Consider the following 24,772-nt stretch of genomic DNA (forward strand, 5'->3'; position numbering starts at 1 on the left):
ATTGTCTTAACTGTTTCTTCTCCTATCTTCGCTACTACACATTTTATTATTTTAGATGTTACATTTAGGTCAGTCTTTCATTTTGAGTTAATTTTTATACGTGGTGCAAAGTACTGATCAGAGTTTGTTTTGTTTTTGTTTTGTTTAAGGGTTTTTTGCATTTGGATATCCAATTACCTTAGACCCATTTTTTAAAAAGATTTTATTTATTTATTTGGGAGAAAGAGAGCATGAACGTGAGGGAGAGGGAGAAGCAGGCTCCCCACTGAGCCGGAAACCCCATGTGGGGCTCAATCCCAGAACCCTGGGATCATGACCTGAGCCAAAGGCAGATAGTTAACTGACGGAGCCAGCCAGGTGCCCTGAGACCCAGTTTTTTTTTTTAAAGAGTATCCTTTCACTAATGAATTGCCTTCTCTTATTTGTCAAAAATCAATTGTCCATAGAGGTACAGATCTATTTCTGGACTTCTGATTCTGTCCCAAAGATCTGTTTGTCTATATTAAAACCATATGGTCTTTTTTTTTTTTTTTTTAAACATATAATGCATTATTTGCTTCAGGGGTACAGGTCTGTGAATCATCAGTCTTACACAATTCATAGCACTCACCATAGCACATACCAACATCCATAACCCAGCCACCCTATCCCTCCCCCTGAGCCCCCAGCAACCCACAGTTTCCTGAGATTAAGAGTCTCTTATGAAAACCGTATGGTCTTAATAATGGTATCTTTAAATCTAAAATTATGCCAACATAAAAAGTTTATTTAAAAATGCAGAAAAATAGAAATCTAATAGAAAATGAACAAAAGCTATGGACAGTTTACAGAAAAGGAATTACAATGGCTCTTAAACATTCAAGAACACACTCAACATCAACTATAACGAAATAAGTGTAAATTAAAGCTACGCTAAGACAGAATTCAGACACTCAGATTTTCAAATACCCAACTATTTTAACAACACACTTCATATTGATGAGAATGTAAGAAAATGGGTACTTTTACCCATGGATGGTACTAGTTAAACTGGAACAAACCCTATGGAAAACATTGGTAACATTTACTTAAACAAGAAGTGGATATAATCTTTGACCCAAAACTAGTTCAGCATATGCTCATAGAGCAGGTTTGCATGTTCAAGTAGAAATGGAAGTGGAAACATTGTGGCATTTCTTATAATGGCAAAGAAAATAAACAACCAAAATGTCTAGCAATAGAGAACTGGTTACATAAATTATGACACATATAATATATATATATTAAGGTTCACTAGCAAAAGAATTGAGTTAGATACATGAAATGGAATGATCTTCAAAATATACTGATATGTGAGATATTCGAAGTACTGAAGGATGTTTTTAGTATGTGTCATGTGTGTGAAAAGGAGACCTATACACTTAAAAACAGATAAATGTCCTTATATTTGCAGAATAGTTATGGAATAAATCCCAAGAAACTGTGAGTGGCTGTCACTGGGGATAAGATAATGGAACGAGTTGGTGCTGAAGAAGAAGACAAGCATTATGTAATCTTTTCTCTGTTTGAATTTTCGTGTGTGTGTGTGTATCTTTCTTTTTCAATAAGGAAAACCATTTTAAACCTTTAACAAAGGTACATGCTATCTTAAAATACGAGTGATCATCTCAGGAGAGGGTGATTACATTTGATTATCATTTCTTCTTTTTTAAAAAATATTTTATTTATTTATTTGACACAGAGAGAGAGAGAGATCACAAGTAGGCAGAGAGGCAGGCGGGTGGAGGGGGGAGCAGGATTCCCACTGAGCACAGAGCCCGACACTGCACTCTGTCCCAAGACCGTTGAGATCATGACTTGAGCTGAAATCAAGAGCCAGAAGCTTAACCAGCTGAGCCACCCAGGTGCCTCTCTAATGTTTTTGAATTTAAAAGGTACATTCCTGTGCTGGCGAGGATGCGGAGAAAGGGGAACCCTCCTACACTGTTGGTGGGAATGCAAGCTGGTGCAGCCACTCTGGAAAACAGCATGGAGGTTCCTCAAAATGTTGAAAATAGAACTGCCCTATGACCCAGCAATTGCACTATTGGGTATTTACCCTAAAGATACAAACGTAGTGATCCAAAGGGGCACGTGCACCCGAATGTTTATAGCAGCAATGTCCACAATAGCCAAACTATGGAAAGAACCTAGATGTCCATCAACAGATGAATGGATCAAGAAGATGTGGTATATATACACAATGGAATACTATGCAGCCATCAAAAGAAATGAAATCTTGCCATTTGCGACAACATGGATGGAACTAGAGCGTATCATGCTTAGCGAAATAAGTCAAGCAGAGAAAGACAACTATCATATGATCTCCCTGATAAGAGGAAGTGGCGATGCAACATGGGGGCTTAAGTGGGTACGAGAAGAATAAATGAAACAAGATGGGATTGGGAGGGAGACAAACCATAAGTGACTCTTAATCTCACAAAACAAACTGAGGGTTGCTGGGGGGGAGGGGCTTTGGGAGAAGGGGGTAGGATTATGGATATTGGGGAGGGTATGTGCTTTGGTGAGTGCTGTGAAGTGTGTAAACCTGGTGATTCACAGACCTGTACCCCTGGGGATAAAAATATATGTTTATAAAAAATAAAAAATTAAAAAAAAATAAATAAAAGGTACATTCCTGGAACACTAAAATTTTGTCAAATTCAAGCCTTCCCAATCTGGCAGTATCTATAGAAGAACTAACCAACAGAAATACAGTGTAAACCACATTTGTAACTTTAAATATTCTAGGAGCCATACTGAAAAAGGTTAAAAAGAAACAGATAAAATTCATTTAAGTGGTCTATTTTATTTAACTCACCATATCCAAAATTTCATTTCAACATTTCATCAATATATGCAACCATTAATGAGATATCATCCATTATTTTTTCCATAATGAGTCTTCACACTCCACTGTTTGCACTAACGTTTCAAGTACTCACTAGTTACTAGTTACTCACTACTCACTAGATACAGATATAAGCATCTTGATCATTAAATAAGTGTTCAAAAACTAAATATCAGAGATCTCCATTTTACTCCAACACATACCCAAAAGCAGGACCTGTTCCTGGATAATGCCTATTGAAAACCAATTTATACTAGTCAATAGAAACCCTTTTTTCCCCCTTAAACTCTACCCTCAAACTGATGACCCCCAGATCAAGAGTCACTAACTGAGCCAGCAGGGTGCCCCATGGGTAAACAGAAATACTATTTGACACTTGCAACACAAGCTCAGCGCATTGGCTGGAGCCAAATATCCCATTTCAGAGTATAATACCTTCAATTTAGGTTTTTAATCACTGTTTACAAGACTATACTTTTGAGAGAGCTCCTATGTTTTTAGGTTCCTAGTCCTATAGTCTTTGAATAAATTATTAGTCTTAATACCTTCGTGAGGAAGAAAAAAAATATATATATAAAAATCTACTTTGGGGGAAGAACATATTCCAGCACATAAAAACACCTTCATAAGGACCTCATTTTCTTTTCTCAGAAGCACAAGTGAAAATGAGAGAGAGTTTTACTGAACTTCCTTTACGTATGCAGGGGGGACTTTGCTAAAATACAATAGGAATCTCCCAGACACTCTGCAGCAGACCTAAAAATTATTAGTCAGCATTCTGAGACTTTTGTAGGCACTTCATACAAAATAGATGGTTTCCCTAAGTCGGCCTTCTTCCTAAGCTCAAGCATTCTAGAATCAGAAATCAGACACTTTGGTGGCCAAGTTTCCATATGTTGATTCTGTAATTAATTAGTTATTAGAAGATGGCAAGGAAATTGTTTATTACTTTCCAAAAAACTCCTTTCTCTCCCCTACCTTTTTTTTTCCCCTAGGGGAGAATGAATTCTAAATGAAAAATGCTTCATTTGCTTTAGTCCTGATGATTATGTATCATTCCCGGTAAATATAAAAGATTGATGAATTACCACCTTTAATGATTGGCAGTTGATCTAAAATGCTGAGTTTTGTGTAAAAAAAAAAAGTTAATTGGAGATTTTCTCCTCTTTGAGGAACTAATTAAATTATAGATACATTCTTTCACTTTTCAACATTCAACTAACATTTATTGAACACTTTTTTTGGTGCCTGTTCTAGGTGTTGGGAAAACAGTAATAACTCAAAGAAAGTGACTGCTCTTAGGTAGATTTATATTCTAGGTAGAGAAGAGGGACGATAAGCAAAGACATATATAATATAATGTCGGGAGCTGTGTATTTTATATAATAGTGCTAGGAAGAAAGAAGTAAGGCAAGATAATAGAGAATGGAGAATGTTAGAGGTTATTTTAGGTGGATTTCAGCTTAAAGCTATGTCAGTGCTCCACCTGATAGGAATGAGACTCAAAATAATGTGCTGTAGAAACATAGCTGCACTTGGAATCTGTCAACCTGCTAGAATTCTCTCATAGAAAAATGTAAATTCTTCCCCCCATCCCTCCCTTCCTCTTTATGGTTTCTTTAAATAAGCAATGCTGTTGGGTTCCCAATGTTGGGTCCCCCAATAATGGGTCCATGGTCAAAGGAGTGAGACTGATAGAAAACGAAGATCAAGAAAAGCTTTATTTCGCGCCAATCATCAAGAATCAAACCAACCATCAAACAGACCAGTCAGGGCCGCCCCTTACAGAGAGGGCGACCACCCTCTGTTTCACAGACTAGCTTTTAAGGGCAAGGGCCATGTGGTTCGGCCTCGCTATGCTCAGGTGGCCAATGAAATTGTAACACACAGAGAAAGCTGCACAGTCATGTTAGGTTACACATAAGTGACCAATTGAATTACAATTTACCCTAGTAGATATTTGAACCAGCCTATCACCTTGGTCAGAATTGGTGCCCAAAAGGTGCCCAAAGGGCAGGGCCCATACTCCTTGGTAACTAGGGAGACAGTATGCACACTTTACTGACTGGTGTCTCCACCTGACTCATCCCTGCATTCGGCCGTTATCTCCACCTGACCTGACCCACCCTTGTATTTGGGCTTTGTTACTTGGGATTGGTTTTCCGCACTTGCTTTTAAGTAAGTTCCCCTGGGGGGCTGAGGCAGGGTCAATTTAAGTTTTACTGCATAAACAACAAAATGGCAGTTCAACTGGGGTGGGGCCACTCTGGCTCAATAGGCCCTTACAATGCCATGTTACTGACTGCTGTTGGAAAATCAGCTATATTGTGGGAGCTAATGTCTTTTAAAATTAACCTTATTGGTTTAGTATCATGTTTTACATGTTATTTGCTCTCTTAGGGTGTTGTACTCTTAATAGAAAGGACTCATTGTCACTTGTAATAGTATTATTATAATCATTTTGAAGATAGGGGGCTTAGTCAAAAGGGAAATAAGAGACCATAAGCTCACTGCTGGTCTGGATTCCAGAACTGTAGCATTATTTTGGCCTATGGCAGGTATTTAGTAACTGTTTGGCTAACAATACCAATGAATGGATTTGAGTTCTAGATTTTTTGTTATTCCAACTGTAATAGGCATTTATTCAAATTGAACACTAAAATATCTTTTTTTCATATATATTAAGAATAAAGAACCACTTACAGAAGATGAATCTCTGCTGGTAAGAATCTTTGTTCTATAAATATTCTAAACTGAGGGCAAAGTGGTTGGAGTCAAGTGAGTTCTAATGATGATGGCAGTCAGAAGGATCAGAAAACTGGACTGAATTCTCTAGAGCAACCACTGAAAAATTTCTTGGGTATCAGTTCAGAAATATTTGATGCACATGTATATATGCCTGTATATGAGTTTGTATGGATATGCATATGTGCACATCTCCAAATTTTGCTCCCTCACCACACACACCTGCTTATACCAGACAGATTTTTCACATTTGCTATAGTTTAAGTATCTCTCTATAGGATGATATTTTTCTGTAGATTGATAGCCCCTGTAGTCCACCATGTTTTCTACCAATGACCCAGGTAGGACCTGAAAAATTAGTGAAACCAACTCTCAAAAAAATCAACTTCTTTTTTTTAAAAGTTCTTCATTTGTCACTATATATTTTTAATTAAGTTAGGCATGGTCAAATTGGATTTTGAAAAAGCACAAGTTTTGAGCAATCCTATATTAAAATATTTTTGGTTAAAAACACCTCTGAAATGTCAAAATGAGGTGCACTTTCAAAGTTATTATTTAATATTTGATTTTGAAATAAAGATTCATAGGAAGTTGCAAAGATAGTAAAGAGGTTACATGTACCCTCCACTGTTACATCTTACATAATTGTCATGCAATATCAAAACAGGAAATTGATGCCGGGACAGTGTATGTATAGAATTATATAACACTTTCTCATGTGTGTAGATTTGTAGACCGCCACGGCAATGGATACAGAAAACTATTCCATCGCCACAAAGATCTCCTCTGAGCTACCATTTATACTCAACCCTAACCTCCTCTCCTCAACCCTTTCTAACTCCTAGTATCACTAACCTATTTTTATCTTTATAATTTTGCCACTTTGAGAACGCTTTATAAATGGAATCATACAACATAGGATCTATTGAAATGAGCTTTTTTTTCACTTAGGATAATGCTCTTGACATCCAGCCACTTTGTTGTGTATTTCAATAGATCCTCCTTTTTTGTTGCTGTGTAGTATTCCATGAAGTGATGTACCAAAGTTTGTTTAACCATTCACCAACTGGGGGACTTAAAAAAAATGTATTTATTTATTTGAGAGAGAGAGTGCGCATGCACAAGTGGGAGCAGTAGAGGGAGAGGGGGAGAGAATCCCAAGTGGACTACCCCTGCTCAGCACAGAGCCTCAATCTCGCAACCCTGAGACCACCACCCAAAACTAAGTCAAATTTCAGGTGCTAAACCACCTGCTCCATGCAGGCACCCCTACTGGGGGACAGTTTGGATGATAGTTCTTTTCTTAAAGCACCGAAAAATACTGTTCTACTTCCTTTTGTTTCCATAGTTTCTAATAAAAAATCCATTTTCATTCAAGTTATTTTTCCCCTATAAGTGAATCATTTTCTTCAGTCTGTTTTCAAGATTCTTTTCAACTTTAGCTTTCTTTTCATCTTTATATTTCAGAAATTTGGCTATCATGTGCTTTAGCAAGGTTTCGTTTTCCCTTAGGATTATCCTGTTTTGGGGTCATTCAGCTTCTTGAATCTGTATGTTTATCTTTTGCTAAATTGGGGGGGGCATGTTCAGCCATATTTTTAATACTTTTTCAGTACCCTCCTCTCCCTTTCCATTGGGATTCTAATTACATAAGTATTAGATCTTTTGTTTTGGTCCTACATGTCCCTGAAGCTTTTTCTTTCTTTTCTTTTCTTTTCTCTTTTTCTCCCCCACCCCCTCAGTTTTTTCTCTCTGTTGTTCAGGTTAAGTGATTTGTTAGTCTGTCTTCAAGTTCACTGACTCTTTCCTCCATTATCTTCATTCTGCTGTTAAGCCTATTTCTTGAGTTTTTATTTCAGTTTTATATATATATATATATTTTAAAGATTTTATTTATTTGACAGAAATCACAAGTAGGCAGAGAGGCAGGCAGAGAGAGAGGGGGAAGCAGGCTCCCTGCTGAGCAGAGAGCCCGATGTGGGGCTTGATCCCAGGACCTGGGATCACGACCTGAGCTGAAGGCAGAGGCTTTAACCCACTGAGCCACCCAGGTGCCCCAGTTTTATATTTTTAAGTTCTAAAATTTCCATTTGGTTCTTCTTTATATCTTCCATATCTTTAAATAAGACTTTTTATTTCTTCTTATTTTTTCTTTTTATTTCTTTATTTCTTTGTGACTTCCTATTTTTTTCATGTTTCAAGCGTTTGTAATTGCTCATAGAAGCACTTTATTCCCCCTCTGAAGCACTTTTACAAGGGCTACTTTAAAGTCCTTGTCAGATAATTCTAATATCTATCATCATGGCATCATGGCACCCTTCCTCATTCAAGTTGAGATCTTCCCAATTCTTGGTATGATGAGTGATTTCTTTTTTAATTGAAACTTGAACAGTTTGGGGTATTACAAGGCTCTGGATCTTATTTAAATCTTATGTTTTCATAGGCATCCTCTAACACTGTTCCAGCTGGGAAATAGGGTGGCACCACCTCATTACTGTCAGTTGAGGGGTGAAATTTTGGTTCTTGATTCTGCCTCACTTAAAATCCAGTGGGGAGGGGCTCCTTATTACTAATGAGCAGGGATGGGAGTTTGGAGTCCCCATGTGGTCTCCACTGACACAACCACAGGAGGACTGCCAAAATTGCTGAGCAACAGTGACAGTTTTAACCCCCATTAACCTCTTCTAACTCCATACCAGTGAGGGAGGGAGGAGATCCTTATTATGGTCTGGTGAGGGTAGAAGTCTAAGCTCTCTACTTTGTCTTTGCTGGAGGGATGGATATGGGGCTACAGTTTTTTGGCGGCATTGGGCACAGTGCTTGGGCACAGTGAGTAGTGTCTACAAGTTCTCTGCCTTGCTGGGTTGCCCTTTTCCTGGTCCTTTAGTTATCAGCCTTTCTCAAGGATCTTTTTTTGCCCCCTGTTTGTGCCCATTGTCATCTCTGGGTTGCTGGTTTCTCTGGCACCCAATCTCGGCTATATATGGCAGAAACCCAGGAAACTGATTGCCACGTCGATCCTTGAGTCCCAGTGCACCTACCTGATCTGCTTTCTTCTCTTCATCTTTCAGAGTCTACTTTTTTTTTTTTTTTTTTTTTTTTTTTTAAATATAATGTCCTGGGTTTTTAGCTATACTTAGTGTCAGGAATGGGGAAAATGAGCACTTAGTCCATCTTTCTGGAAGTACTAGTCCCTTAAAATTATTCTTATTTTACAAAATATTCCCAGTTTATGAAAAAGAAGTTCGCTCATAGCCTTGTTAATTAAATAATTAACTTAAAAGTAAAACAAAACCTTAGGTGGATCCCAGCTTTAAACGAAAATCAAAGACAAACATCCAGATCCCTGTTGTAACCCCTTTATTTTAACATGTCATTAAGTATCTGTCAAATAATAAGCTACTAATACTTGATAAGTGAATTAAATAAATCTGTATTTTTGTCTGAATATGCATTATTTTTCCTGCTCTGTTAATTTAAAAAATATGTCCCCCACTCAAGAACCATACTATTCCTTGCTTTCCCACCTTTGGTCATGACCCCTTCACCTTACACCTCTTTCCTGAACTAGCCCTTATCCTTCCAGACCCAGTTTACATATTTCATCTACAAATCATTTCCCTTAACCCCACATTTAGGTTGGATGCCCCATTTAACTGCTCCAATGGAGATCTGTTTTTCCCTATTAGTAGTTAACACTCTGTATTCGTATTATCTATTTACTGTTTTCTTTCCAGCTAGTCTATTCGCTTCTGGAAAGCAGGAGCTGATCTAAATGTTCATAGTTGCAGAACAAGCACCAAACAGTGCCTTTATATTACAAGGACAGAATAATTACTTATTGAATAAGTGGATTACTCTTAACTTGACTTTTTCTTTCGTATCAGGGATCATGAAGCAGAAGAACCTCAGCTCTCAGATTGGTTTAATCCTAAGTAAGAAAAAATATTCTGCACGCTCATCATCATCATCGTCTCAATTTAAATGGGGGAGATTTTTTTTTCCCCATCATCAAATTGTACCTATACTGGGAGGCTTCTAGGCCTTGGGGTTTTTACTTTCTTTTAATATTTTTATTTTTTTTAACTTTTTTTTTAAAGATTTTTTTTTTTGTTTATTTGACAGATAGGGATAACAAGTAGGCAGAGAGGCAGGCAGAGAGAGAGGTGAGGAAGCAGGCTCCCGGCTGAGCAGAGAGCCTGATGTGGGGCATGATTCCAGGACCCTGAGATCATGACCTGAGCTAAAGGCAGAGGCTTAACCCTCTGAGCTACCCAGGTGCCCCCCTCTTTTAATATTTTTTTTTTAAATTTTTTATTTTTTATAAACATATATTTTTTATAAACATATATTTTTATCCCCAGGTCTGTGAATCACCAGGTTTACACACTTCACAGCACTCACCAAATCACATACCCTCCCCAATGTCCATAATCCCACCCCCTTCTCCCCAACCCCCTCCCCCCGGCAACCCTCAGTTTGTTTTGTGAGATTAAGAGTCACTTATGGTTTGTCTCCCTCCCAATCCCATCTTGTTTCATTTATTCTTCTACCCATTTAAGCCTCCATGTTGCATCACCACTTCCTCATATCAGGGAGATCATATGATAGTTGTCTTTCTCTGCTTGACTTATTTCGCTAAGCATGATACGCTCTAGTTCCATCCACGTTGTTGCAAATGGCAAGATTTCATTTCTTTTGATGGCTGCATAGTATTCCATTGTGTATATATACCACATCTTCTTGATCCATTCATCTGTTGATGGACATCTAGGTTCTTTCCATAGTTTGGCTATTGTGGACATTGCTGCTATAAACATTCGGGTGCATGTGTCCCTTTGGATCACTACATTTGTATCTTTAGGGTAAATACCCAATAGTGCAATTGCTGGGTCATAGGGCAGTTCTATTCTCAACATTTTGAGGAACCTCCATGCTGTTTTCCAGAGTGGCTGCACCAGCTTGCATTCCCACCAACAGTGTAGGAGGGTTCCCCTTTCTCCGCATCCTCGCCAGCATCTGTCATTTCCTGACTTGTTGATTTTAGCCATTCTGACTGGTGTGAGGTGATATCTCATTGTGGTTTTGATTTGTATTTCCCTGATGCCGAGTGATATGGAGCACTTTTTCATGTGTCTGTTCGCCATCTGGATGTCTTCTTTGCAGAAATGTCTGTTCATGTCTTCTGCCCATTTCTTGATTGGATTATTTGTTCTTTGGGTGTTGAGTTTGCTAAGTTCTTTATAGATTCTGGACACTAGTCCTTTATCTGATATGTCGTTTGCAAATATCTTCTCCCATTCTGTCAGTTGTCTTTTGATTTTGTTAACTGTTTCCTTTGCTGTGCAAAAGCTTTTGATCTTGATGAAATCCCAGTAGTTCATTTTTTCCCTTGCTTCCCTTGCCTTTTGCGTTGTTCCTAGGAAGATGTTGCTGCGGCAGAGGTCGAAGAGGTTGCTGCCCGTGTTCTCCTCAAGGATTTTGATGGATTCCTTTCGTACATTGAGGTCCTTCATCCATTTTGAGTCTATTTTTGTGTGTGGTGTAAGGAAATGGTCCAATTTCATTTTTCTGCATGTGGCTGTCCAATTTTCCCAGCACCATTTATTGAAAAGGCTGTCTTTTTTCCATTGGACATTCTTTCCTGCTTTGTCGAAGATTAGTTGACCATAGAGTTGAGGGTCTATTTCTGGGCTCTCTATTCTGTTCCATTGATCTATGTGTCTGTTTTTGTGCCAGTACCATGCTGTCTTGATGATGACAGCTTTGTAATAGAGCTTGAAGTCCGGAATTGTGATGCCACCAACGTTGGCTTTCTTTTTCAATATCCCTTTGGCTATTCGAGGTCTTTTCTGGTTCCATATAAATTTTAGAATTATTTGTTCCATTTCTTTGAAAAAGATGGATGGTACTTTGATAGGAATTGCATTAAATGTGTAGATTGCTTTAGGTAGCATAGACATTTTCACAATATTTATTCTTCCAATCCAGGAGCATGGAACTTTTAATATTTTTAAAAGATTTTATTTATTTATCTGAGAGAGAGAGAGAGCATGAGAGGAGAGGAGAGGGAGAAGGCGGCTCCCCACTGAGCAGGGAGTCTGACACGTGGCTCTATTCCAGGACACTGGGATTATGACCTGAGCCGAAGGCAGATGTCACCCAGATGCCCCCTTGGAGTTTTTATTTTTAAGGCTTTTATACATAAACCTAGTGTCTGTTTATCAAGAACCAAGCAATTAAAGGTCATAATGAGAAAACTGTTATCTAGTTTAATGCTCCTGGTTTTATAAGGGGAAAGAAAAAAAAATCTTTTTAGTAGCAGCCTGAAAATGCCATTAAGGACTTCTTTTGATTTTGGCATTATTCGGGGAAAAATCTCATTCCTTATAATGGCCACCAAGTGTTCTATTTTATGGCTGTATACCATAATTTATATAGTCAATTCGCTGTTGGTTTTGAATCATTTGGAGCTTGAGGACTGTTTTAAGTCATGCTTTGTTGAACATCCTTGTACATATATTTTCAGTCCCTCTTGTGTGAACTTAACCATATGATAAATGCATATTGTAGAGTCATTAGTTTAAGAGATGTAGACATTTTACATTTTTATTCAGGTTGCTAAATTGCCTTTTAATAATTATTCCATTTGTTTTCTAGTTCACAGTGGATAAATGTGAATAATATTTTATTTGTTTTATGAATTTACATTTTATTCTAGTAGTATCAAATATTATTGGCAAAAACTGCTAGTTAAAATATCTCAATTCAATTTGCACTTCTGTAATTATTATTGAATTTGGACATCTTTTATATGTGTGTTCTTTATTTGTATTTCCTGATCTGTGAATTCTTTTTTTATATTTATGTCTGTTTGTTTTAAAGATTTTATTTATTTATTTGACAGACAGAGATCACAAGTAGGCAGAGAGAGAGGAACAAAAGCAGGCTCCCTACTGAGCAGAGAGCTGGACACGGGGCTCGATCCCAGGAGCCTGAGCTCATGACCTGAGCCAAAGGCAGAGGCTCTAACCCACTGAGCCACCCAGATGCCCCTCATATTTATGTTTTTAAAATAACCTCAAGTGCACAGGATGAGATAATAGTCTTTGCTTCATGACTCACACTCATCATTAGATTATGCAAGATCCACTGTTTACTTGCTTATTTTTAATGAAACAAGAAAGTCAACATTCAATAACTTCAACGCCCAGCTCTGCCTTTTCCAGTACCCCCGTTCTGTCTCTTCACCCTCTGCCTTGAAACCACCTCTGTCCTGAATCCTGTGTCATCATCCCCTTGCTTTCTCTTTTTTTAATATAAGTTAGATCTTCCTTATGTGTCCTGGAAATAGAATATTTTTAAATTTTAGTTTTGGTAACTTTATAAAGAGGATATAATGCTGTGTGTAATCTCCAGGGACTTAGTTCAACCCTTAATATTAGAGTGCTTAGATTCATCCAAACTGCGTATCACTATTATTCATTTTGATGGCTGCATGATAGTGGACTATAGAAATACACCACAGTTTGTTCATCCATTGGCTTAGTAATGGGCACTTGAACTGTTTCTAGGTTTTTGTTATTATGAACATTAAGAAGTAACACTCTTGTAAGAGGTCTTTTTGAAGAGTCCAAAGTACTTAAAATATGAAAAAAAATTAGAGATAAAATGGCTGCCCAATCTGTCTCTGGCCTTATCTTCAACTATTGTTTCCCTCCCTCCACTCCACCCATGCTGGCTCCTTGCTGTTCTTTGGATGCACCAAACATGCCCTCACCTGGGGATCTTTGCACCTGCTGTTCTTTCTGCATCGACTATCCATCCTCCAAATAGCCAAATGACTCATTCTTTCACTTCCCTCAGGACTCCACTCAAATGTAATCAGTAAAGCCTTCTCTAATCACTCCATATAAACTGGCACGTCATTCCCTTTCTCCCTTATCCAGATTTATTTTTTTTCATTGCTCTTATCAACATCTGACACACTGTATATTTGCCTGCTTATTCATTTATTATCTGCCTCTCCCATGAGAATGTACCTAGAAAAAAAAAAAAAAAAAAGCCCAGCTGTAGTATTTTCAATATTTGTAGAGTAAGATTCAATATTTGTAGAGTAAGTAAATACATGAGACCTTTTGTCTAATTGAAATGATAGCACCTCCATAATGATGTAATAGTAGTGGTGGGAGGCATTGTGTTTTATTATGAAGCATCATATTGGCTTTTAGTTTAAAATGAAATGACCTCTTCAATACTGAGATATCAGGAAGAAGTTCATTTTCCATTCTTATTAAGTAGAAAAAACTATAAGCTTAAAGTAAATAAATATAAAAAACAAATGTCTCAGAACATCCAAGGAAAGTGTGAAAAATAAGAAAGTTAAGAGGATTTTGCCTCAAATATCTGAACATATTCTAACATCATTATGATCAAGTCAACATGGAATGGATCGGAGGAGGAGTAAATCCAGAATTAGATCACAGTATGTATCAAAGTTGATATATAACAAAAACGGTATTTTAAAAAATCAGTGAGGAATGGAAGAGTTATTTCATAAATTATACTGACACTACTAGCAGACTAAGTATGGGGGGAAATGGTGCCTTACTTCTATGTCATAAAGATAAATTCCTGATAGATTACAGACTTGACTGTAAAAAATAAAGCAATAAAAAAATTTGTTAGAAAATCAGTATGACAACATGTAAAGTCTAGGTAAGAAGGAAATCTTAATTCATGCTGGGAAGTTCCTAGCTATTTACAAAGGCATATTTTACTATATAAAAAAATTAACATTTATTTGGTTTAAAACCAAAAATTTAGTAGACAGAAAGTCAGAAAAAATTAATAGTAATACAGATAATTACTGAAATACAAGGAACTTTTATAAAAGAGAAAAAATTAACAATTCAGTAGAGAAATATGAAACTTGGGGCATCTGGGTTGCTCAGTTAAGCATCCAAGCCTTAATTTCAGCTTGGGTCAAGATCTCAGGGTCAGCCCCACATTGCACTCTGTGCTGTGTGTGGAGCCTGCTTGAGATTCTCTCTCTTCCCACCCCACCAATCCCCTGTTGCTCATGTGCATGCTCTCTCTAAAATATATATATATATATATATATATATATATATATATATATATATAAATTCCTTCACATTAGAGCAAATTGAGCTAGCCAATAAATATACAAAAAGATACTCAAATTCACTAAAAATCACAGAATTGTAAAATGATGTAATAATGAGCTACTATTTATACCTATCAAACTGAAATCTTTTTAAAGCTACAGTCTTAAAGTATAGAGGAAATGCTGGTGGGAAGGTAAAGTATTACAGCCTTTCAAAAAGTAATTGGGTAACAACCCAATTTTTAAAAATATTTATTTATTTGTTTATTTGTTTGTTTATTTGAGAGAGAGCGTAAGCACTCCCTCTCAAAGTAGAGCAAAGGGCAGAGGAAGAGAATCTTCAAGCAGACTCTCCACAGAGCATGGAGCCCTATGCAGGGCTCAATCTCAAGACCCAAGAGATCAGGACCTGACCTAAAACCAAGAGCTGGTTGCTTAACCAACTGTGCCACCCAGGTACCCATGTAACAACTATTAAAAAGGAACATGGGTATACAGGAATCCTACTCCTGGGATTAGCCAGTAAAAATAACAGCAACAATACCTAAGGACATAAGATTAAGGTTGTTGTATCACTTTTTATAAAGACAGCAATCCCAGAAATAAAATGAAAATCTTTTCGTAAGGAAATGGCTAAACAAACTGTGCACACCTTGGAATATTATGCAGCCATTACAAAGAGTGAATAAGAACTAGTCCAGATAACCTGAAAGGATGTCCACAAAGGTGTGTTGAGTAGAAAGGCAAGCTGCAGAAAAGTATGCATTATCTCATTATTATGAAATAAGCAAGGTTTTAAAGCCTGGATATATGTGTGTATTTAATGTATATGTGCATATTATACACATATTATCAATAGAATTCTATGAATATGGTGGGGGGGAAGAAAAGGGTACCAACTAGGCTGCTAGTATGGTAATCTGGCTGGGAAGAAGGGAGGTGGAAGACTGTATACTGTGGAGCAGGAAACATATACCCCGGAAATTCTCTAGTACTACCATGATTCTGTTTGCTCATGGTATATTTATTTATATCTATGACACCACTTCTGCTTCTTACACTTTTTAGACTCCTATTCAGTTTCCTCAAACTAGATATACCACAATATAGCCTGGACTTACAGGAAGAATCCCCGCCCCCTCTCTCCAGAACTACTTTTTGAACAAATTATACCCTCCCTTATTATTGTCATGATCACATCTCGTCAAATCTTATTAATGCCTTTTAGCATTGAAATAATTTCTAATTCATTTTAGCACCTATTCTCTCTCTATTAGGAATGTGGATATCTTGGGCCATATATATGATTTCCCTCCTTCATTATCATACTTCTATGTCAGACCTATGATAGTCTACAGAACTATGACACTTTAGCATTCTCACCTGTGTACCTTCCTTCTGCAAATTTTCATTGTTAGCGATATACTTCATGAGTAGGTCAATTTGTATACTGCCAAATACCACCTGCTCAGCCCTCCTGAGGTATTTTCTAAGCTCTTCAGATACTGAATCTATCAGGGTATGAGAGAAACAGCTCAACTGAGCTTCATCAACTGAGATGAAGTAACTTTAGTGAAGGGGTGGTTGGCAGATATGTGAACAAGGTGAAGAGACCCAGCAAAGGATACAGAGGCATCAAGAGACTTGCAACAGCAAGAAGCTGTGACCATGCTCAGCCTAAAGGGACAAGAGAAGGGATGGTGTTCTTGGAGATTTCCAGGGATTTCTGGAACCAGGAATGGGCTGCCCAACAGAAGTTGTAGTTGCATAAGGACACAGCCACTGTCAAGATCTCGACAGAGCTGGGAGAGAAAGAAAATAGAGAGAGAAAGAAAATAGACAACCTCCTTTCCTGTCCTCTGATCTTATGCTGGTAGAACTCACAGCAAGCCATACAGCTGGGAACTTTGGGTGATCAGTTTGCTCCCAAGGCAGGCCAGGTAGAGAAGGGCTGAGGATGGATAGCGGAACAGTAAATGGAAAATAACTAACATGGGGCGCCTGGGTGGCTCAGTGGGTTAAGCCGCTGCCTTTGGCTCAGGTCATGATCTCAGGGTCCTGGGATCGAGCCCCGCATCAGGCTCTCTGCTCAGCAGGGAGCCTGCTTCCTCCTCTCTCTCTGCCTGCCTCTCTGCCTTTGTGATCTCTCTCTGTCAAATAAATAAATAAAATCTTTTTAAAAAAAAAAAAAGAAAAGAAAATAACTAACACAATCCAACCTTTTTGTCACTAAGAATCATTTCTCAAATTTGACTTAGATTGAGAAGCTCATGTTCCCCAAACAGGAGAAATAGGAAGTCACATCACCTAAGGGATATCATCAAGATGAAGGCAATCCAGCCATATTCCCAACCTAAAACATAACCTAAATTGTAACATTTGCCATCTCTAGCACTCTTCATATAAGGCGGCGAGGGGGAGAAAATAATTAACATAGCAAATCATGGCTACTATCTCACTTCTGCAGCTGTACAGGTGGTTGGCAATTAAAGGAGGCAGCTAACAATTACCTCCCCATGATTTCTTTACTGTCTGCTAACCCCTCTGATGGCCAGAGTTTCTATCTGATAGGGTGACTCAAACTGCCATTCCTGAAGAGTCTGGTTCTCTTTGTGGTCTGACCTTATGGAGTTGCCACAACTTCCCACTGACCATTATTACTGGAAATGAGAGTAGCAGGGGCAACTTGCCAGAATCACTTGCATTCTATATGAAGCCCTCCTTGCCACCACTGTATCACCTCATCTTGATATCTTCTTGGTGAGGAAGATAAGTCATGCCAACCAGACGTTTCTGCCTGTTAGCTCTGGAGCATGAGGAACCACAAGTGACCTGCTATCAGGTTCACAGAACTATGACTTACTTTCTAGAGGAAAGACTCCTCCCTTGGCAACTGAGAACACTACACATACTGAGCACAAGGTCACAACAATGGGAAGTAAACGTTCTGTAAGTGAATTAGGAGATGTAATCGTGAGCAGGAACATCCCCACATCCACCTTGTTTTATGAACTGTATGTTAGCTTTGGAAAAAACAATGTTTCATAGTGTTCACTGATTCAAAGCATGAAGGGTACTACTACAGAACAGTTCCTCAACATTTTCAGGGGAATTATCTCGGAACTAGCACTGAAATTGAGACTTTCCCTGGCTATTCCACTTTCTATCAGGCTAGCTGCCTCTAGACTGTGAGGCACTGTCAGACCAGAGAACTTTATGGAAGTGGGCCAACCATTATACTACTTTCACCATGAAATAAGTACCTTGGATAGAGGCAATGTTATGTGTGATACAATGGAAATTAACAAGATATTCTGGGAAAAAAAAAAAGATATTCTGCAAGTCAACAAAGCTGAACTATTTGTAGACAGGAAAAGCAAATCCCTACCCAGAACATAAAACATTCCCCTTGAAGGAAAATCTTATCCCTTTCTTTTATAAAAGTCTGATCTAATCAACCAACCATCTGGCTGGCTGGTCTCCCTGGGAAATGGTGTCATAGTGTGGGCTCCAATTGTCCCCTGTTGACAAGTTCGGTGCTCAGGACTGGACATAGCTTGGTCTTAGCAAAGAGATATCCCATGACATTGAGCCCATGCATAAACTCCACTGGACTCCAAGCCACTTTACACAGAGACACTAAGCCAGCCACGAAGGAAACTGGACAAGGTGTCTAGTTGCCATCCAGAGGGTAGATCTTCTTGTCTGCCAGACTGTTAAGCAACTCCTTTGCATAGAATGCCCTCTGGCCAGTATTTACCTTCCAGAGAAGGAGTTCCATACCTGTAGCAGAAATCTAATGACTCTAAGTCTCTCCTACTTCCTCTTTTGTTTTACCAAACAATTTCTTTCCTTTTTTTTTTTTTTTAGATTTTATTTATTTATTTGACAGATGGAGATCACAAGTAGGCAGAGAGGCAGGCAGAGAGAGAGGAGGAAGCAGGCTTCCTGCTGAGCTGAGACCCCAATGTAGGGCTTGATCTCGGGATCCTGAGATCATGACCTGAGCCAAAGGCAGAGGCTTAACCCACTGAGCTACCCAGGCGCCCCTACCAAACAATTTCTAAACACAAGTTTTTAAACTGACTTCTGCTTTCAGAGACCCTTTTTGTTCTGTTAGCAAATCTTTAATCTGACCTAATGAAGGAGGAGGGATAATCTTCAAACCCTTTCATCTTCTCAAGTAGATATTGATTTGCATCTGTGATGTGCCTAATTGATAAGCATCATCACTGTGATAAGGGCACATGTGGCCAGTATTAAGGTGGAGTTTGAGACTTGTGAATCAAATAGAAGGGCATGACTACAGACTTTAAGTAGGATTTTAAAATAAATGTATAATAAATAAGTAAATGTGAAAGTTTAAAAAATCCCTATAATAAAATCTTTTGAAGATCTTGAATCTTGACTCTGCCATTTGTTAGCTGTGGAATAGTAAATAATTGACTCAAGGGGCACCTGAGTGGCTCAGTGGGTTAAGCCTCTGCCTTTGGCTCAGGTCATGATCCCAGATCCTGGAATCGAGCCCCGCATCGGGCTTTCTACTCAGCATGGAGCCTGCTTCCCCCTCTCTCTCTGCCTGCCTCTCTGCCTACTTGTGATCTCTCTCTGTGTCAAATAAATAAAAATAAAATCTTAAAAAAATAATAATTGACTCAATCTGTGCTCATGTTTCCTCATATGAAAAATAGAGATAATGATAGTACTTCTATTATGGGACATTACAAGGATTAAACAAAACCTGTAAAGCACTTAATCACTGTGCCTAGTACATAGTAAGTACTTTATAATCATTAGCTATTATCACTTGGACCAAAACTTCTGTTGTCATGATAAGGTGGTAACTTAATTCGTGTTTGTTCAACAGGAAACGTCCTGATGTAAAAACAACAACTGATTGGTTTGCACCAATCCTATGGGAAGGAACTTACAATAGACAAGTCCTGGAAAAGTACTATAAAAGGCGGAACATTACTGTAGGCTTGGCTGTGTTTGCTACTGGAAAGTAGGTGCTACTAGCATTTATCCTTTTTTATTTTGGAAGAACATGGATAAGTACCATGAACTCTCTACACAGCCAAAGAATTACTCATAATTAACCCTAATCATGATTTCTGGCTGAACTGCATAATTATTTATAGTGGTTATTTTCTCTAGCTATGGCTGAGTCCTTTACATGACTTAGCAATCTTCTTATTAATATCCACTTAGCTCTCTCCTCCTTTCTTCTCAACCAACTTTAAGGCTCTTCTGAGGCTCCCAAGCTCACTATCTCTTCTTTCATTAACCAACAGAGTTAAGCTCTAGACACAACTTCTCTGCTCCTACCTACTGGTAGGTCTTAGCAATAATAATACGTGTGTTAAGTGACATGTAATCTCCTGATAAGTTTTCAAAAATTTTTTTTTCATGTTTCACGGGTTTGTGGATCAGTACCTGCAACAGTTCATCCAGTCTGCTAATAAATACTTCATGAGTGGCTACAATGTTATCTTTTACATCTTGATGGATGACTTCTCCAAACTACCTCCTATAGAGCTAGGTCCCCTTCGAACATTTAAACTATGTATTGTACTCAGACAACATGTGTGGAAAGACCTGAATTACATATACATGAGGAACTTGAATAATTACATCCTAGAACACATCCAACATGAAGCTGACTTTCTCTTCAGTTTGACTGTAAACCAGATCTTCAAGAATGACCTTGGGGTAGAAGCCCTGGGCAAGTCTGTAGAGCAACTCCATGCATGGTGGTATTTTGGACATGACAAAAATTTCCCTTATGAGAGAAGCCCTAACTCAGCAGCTTTCATCCCTTTTGAAAAGGGAGATTTCTATTACCATAGTGCAATTTTTGGTGGCACGCCCTCTGAGGTTTTAGCCTTCATTGAAGAATATAAAAAAGGAGTTCAAAATGATGCTAAAAGTGGATTTAAGAGTGCATATGAATGTTACCTAAACAAATACTTGTTTATCAATAAACCCACTAAGTTGTTATCACCAGAATACAATTGGGATCCAAATTTTAGACACCCCCCCCTGAATTAAACATGTGAAGATAGAATGGCAGTCAAAAAGTATTTGATGGTTATAGCATTAAATTTATGAGTTAATAAGTAAATCATCAAAATAATTCCTCAATTATAAAACTTTTCAGTATTTTAGAAACTTACAAAAATGTGCAATCTTTCAAAACTGTTTTTCTCATGTCAATTTTGAACCATCTAAATCTACCTAAACTGGATTAAGAATAAATAAATGTTAATTTAATATTAATGCACAGTGATGTTATAATCTACTAGTATAAATAATGTAGAAATATTTTTAGAGGCATAAATTGAAGAAACGCATACAAACTCTAGTTCAGAAAATAAAGATGGATAGAGAGATGATAGACAGATGATAGAAGGATCGACAGATAGATAGAAAGACAGATATACATATATATGTACACAATGTCAAAGGGATCTATGTAAGGGAAAAAATATTCATCGGATAAAAACTTCATCAAATACCCTTTTTTAGTGTTGGGAGATGTATACTTTTTGTAATTAATTTCAATTAGTATTTAATCTATTATCTGATTGAACTTAGGTGAATTAGAGTCATTCTACCAAAAACATATCTTACCTCTATTGTTACAAAGATTCATTCTTCATAATATTCTTTTGCACTCATTCTTTTTTCTTTGGCAAGGGGGCAGAGGGAGAGGGAAATACTGGAAATAATTGTAGACAACTATAAGAGGACTCTGAAAGGTAGAATAAGGAAAGCAAATGGGCTAGGGACCCTAGGGATCTTAGGGACCTTAGGACTTGAGGAATGATATGGAGGGAGTTCCCTGGAATTCCTTTAGTCTCCCATATATCCCACACTGGGTGGGCACTGCAGAGGCACACAGCTCAGAACCACCAAAAGGCAAAGCCGGGGGGGGGGGGGGAGGCAAATAAACTCTAGGACCAGCCAGGAAAAAGCCCAGGAAAGAGGCAGCTCATCAGAGACCTAATGGGGAACCCCATCTCAATGCTGTATCTGGCAGCCTGCTCTGCCTACACCGACAGCAACTGCAAAGAGAAGACAGAGAATTCCACCCAGAAGCTCAGTGTCTCTTGGCCCTCACTTAGCAGTAGACAGAGACCCATTCTAGCATCTCTTGGGCCTCTACCCAGTGGCAAGAGATGACCTCCACCGCTACCACCAGAGGCAGAAAGGAGGCCCAGGTATTTGCTTTTCTCCCTCAGGGGCACTGGCAGAGATGGGGAAGAAGGCTTCAGCACTAAATGACCCAGAGAGATGGCCCTAGAAAGCACTCCATCCTCCACCCACCGCCTAGAGCCCAGGAAAGCATCTTCCATGGCCTCAGACAATACCAGCAGTGATTAGGTAGACACAGGGTAGCCCAGACAACAGGCTCAAGGAAGCCCTCACTGTCTCATAGCCTAGCATCTTCCACACTTCCCCTAGCAGGATCTGCCTAGGAAAGAGCTCTTCACCCCTGTGGGCAGCATCAGCCAAGCAAACAGGAGCCCAGATGGTGCCAGGTGAGTGAAATGGACCAGAATAGCACTATACAGGCTCTGAATCCTATACTATCACTGGAACCACAGCCCAGAAAAGAAACCCAGGGATGATGCCTCAAACATAAACAGGGTGACCACTGGCTGAAATAAAAAAAGAGGATCCAAGGACTCCAACTCTTACTATTCAAAATTTCCAGGATATAATACAAAAAAAAAAAAAAAATCATACCAAGGACAAGAAAAGTCACAACCCAAACAAGAAAAGACAATCAACGGATGCCAATAAAGAGATAAATCAGATGCTAGAATTATCTGACAAAGATTAGAACAACCATCATAAAAAACTGCTTCCATGGGCACCTGGCTGGCTCAGTTGGTGGAGCATGTGTCTCTCGATCTCAGGATTGGGAGTTTGAACCCCACATGGGGCATAGAGACTGCTAAAAACAAAACAAAAAAAACTACTCACTAATTCAACAAGCAACTCCAAATTATCTCAAAACAAATTTAAGAATAGAAAACTTCAGGAAGGGGCATCTGGGTCTCAGTCGTTAAGTGTCTACCTTTGGGGCAGTCATGATCCTAGGGTCCTGGGATGGAGCCCCACATCCGGCTCCCTTCTTGGTGGGAAGCCTGCTTCTCCCTTTCCCACTCCCCCGGCTTATGTTCCCCTCTCTCGCTATCTCTGTCAGAATCTTAAAAAAGAAAAAAAAAAAAAAAAAGAAGAAAACTTCAGAAAAAAATGTTTTTAACTGAATAATATTTAGCAACAACTATCTGTGGAAGAACACGTGCCATGTACTATCATTTATATATTACTTTAAGGATGCAAAGTAACAGCACATACTGCTTAAGAATATATATGTACAGGCAAAAATATAGATGTAAATGCAAGGATAATCATATTTGTTATTATGGTCAACCTCTGCGATAGGAAATGTAACCAGAAAGGGATATACAATATATTTCATCTGTACGTGAAATGTTTTATTTTCCAAGATTGGTTACTGGTACTAAATTGTTCATCATAGTGCACTCAGGTCATGGTCCCAGGGTCTTGGGATCGAGCCCCACATTGGGCTCCCTGCTTAGCAGGAAGCCTGTTTCTCCTTCTCCCACTCCCCCTGCTTGTATTCCTGCTCTGTCTCTCTCTGTCAAATGAATAAATAAAATCTTTAAAAATAAATAAATAAAAAATAAAAGAATAAAGTGTTCGCTATAATAGTCTTTACATTTTTATGTCTTAACTATAATAAAAAAGGACTTTATTGAACAACTCTACTGAGTGATCTCTGTCTCTTGTTCAAAAATTTTCACTTAGTGCCTTAAAGCTTTAGAGCTTAATTTGCTAATTTTTACTTTAACCTTTAAAGTTTTTAGGTTACAAAATCTATTGCCCCTACCAAAGACTGTAAAAAATGAATGTATTTCAAAGCAGAACAAATATTTACATGTGAAATCACTATCTACAATAAAATCTATAATATGACCATACCTAACAGGAAAGATGGTCAATGTTATAGTTTTTAAATGAGGTAGTGGTTTCTGTGTAAAAAGAGTAATGAAATTGACTAACTACTCTCAAAATTTAATAAGAAAAAAAGAAAGAAAACACAATATCATAAACAGGAGAGATATTGTTACCAATAGCACAGGTACTTCAAATGCAATAAAAAAATACTTTAAACAAAAATTTTCAATAAGTTTAAATATAGGAAGAAATGGAAACTTTTAAAGAAAAATATAAAATTGCAAATGACACAGGAAGAAACAGAAAAATAAAATATCTTCAAGAAACTGACTCAGAGGAGGAAAACAAGTCTTCCCTCAAAAATTACTAGGTGAAAGGGATTAAGAGTACACTTATGATAAGCACTGAGTAGTATATAGAATTGCCGAATCACCATATTGTACACGTGAAACTAATATAACATTGCAGGTTAATTATGTTGGAATTAGCATGTGTTCTCCGGCAAATTCAAAGAAGAAATAATGCCAAAATTATACAAATTCAAGGATGACAGGAAAGGAAAGATGCATCAACTCATTTTCAGAGGCTGGTTAAACTCTGATACCAAAACCTGACTGTGTTCTCAGGCATCCTTTAACCAACAAAGGCAATGAAAGTTAGAGGCCAATATCGTTCACAAACATAAATATAAAAAATAATAAAGAAAATGTTGGAACCCAAATTGAGAAATTTATTAAAAAGATAATCAGTCATGATCAAGATGGATTTATCCTAGGAATTTAAGGTCAGTTTAACATTAGGAAATCAAATAGTGAGATCTACCACATTAAAAAATTAAAGTGGGGGGGAAATCACAGTATTTCTAGATGTAAATTAAAAAAAATTTTTTTTTATAAAATTCAACATCCATTCATGATTTTATTTAAAACTTTCCCCCCCCAAAAATATTGGAATTTTCTTAATCCAATCAAGAATATCTACAGAAAACCAAAGTAAACTTACCATTTGCTCAATGTTGAATATTAGAAGCTTTT

At 37.9% G+C, this 24,772-nt stretch overlaps 1 protein-coding gene and 1 long non-coding RNA gene across 3 annotated transcripts in view; one reads left to right on the plus strand and one right to left on the minus strand.

Annotated features, from left to right (window-relative positions):
* The window catches only part of LOC131812032 (uncharacterized), a 113,442-nt gene that overhangs the window by 64,010 nt on the left and 24,660 nt on the right, over window positions 1–24,772 (minus strand). The window lies entirely within an intron of this gene.
* LOC131812031 (N-acetyllactosaminide alpha-1,3-galactosyltransferase-like 1) lies at window positions 5,559–20,975 on the plus strand. Its single transcript, XM_059141017.1, is given in 5 exon segments — window positions 5,559–5,591; window positions 9,502–9,549; window positions 19,612–19,748; window positions 20,164–20,777; window positions 20,779–20,975. Coding segments are annotated over 5 exon segments (867 nt in total). The 5' UTR covers window positions 5,559–5,577; the 3' UTR covers window positions 20,833–20,975.

This window comes from Mustela lutreola, chromosome 12, assembly GCF_030435805.1.
Source record: "Mustela lutreola isolate mMusLut2 chromosome 12, mMusLut2.pri, whole genome shotgun sequence".
NCBI lineage: Eukaryota > Metazoa > Chordata > Mammalia > Carnivora > Mustelidae > Mustela > Mustela lutreola.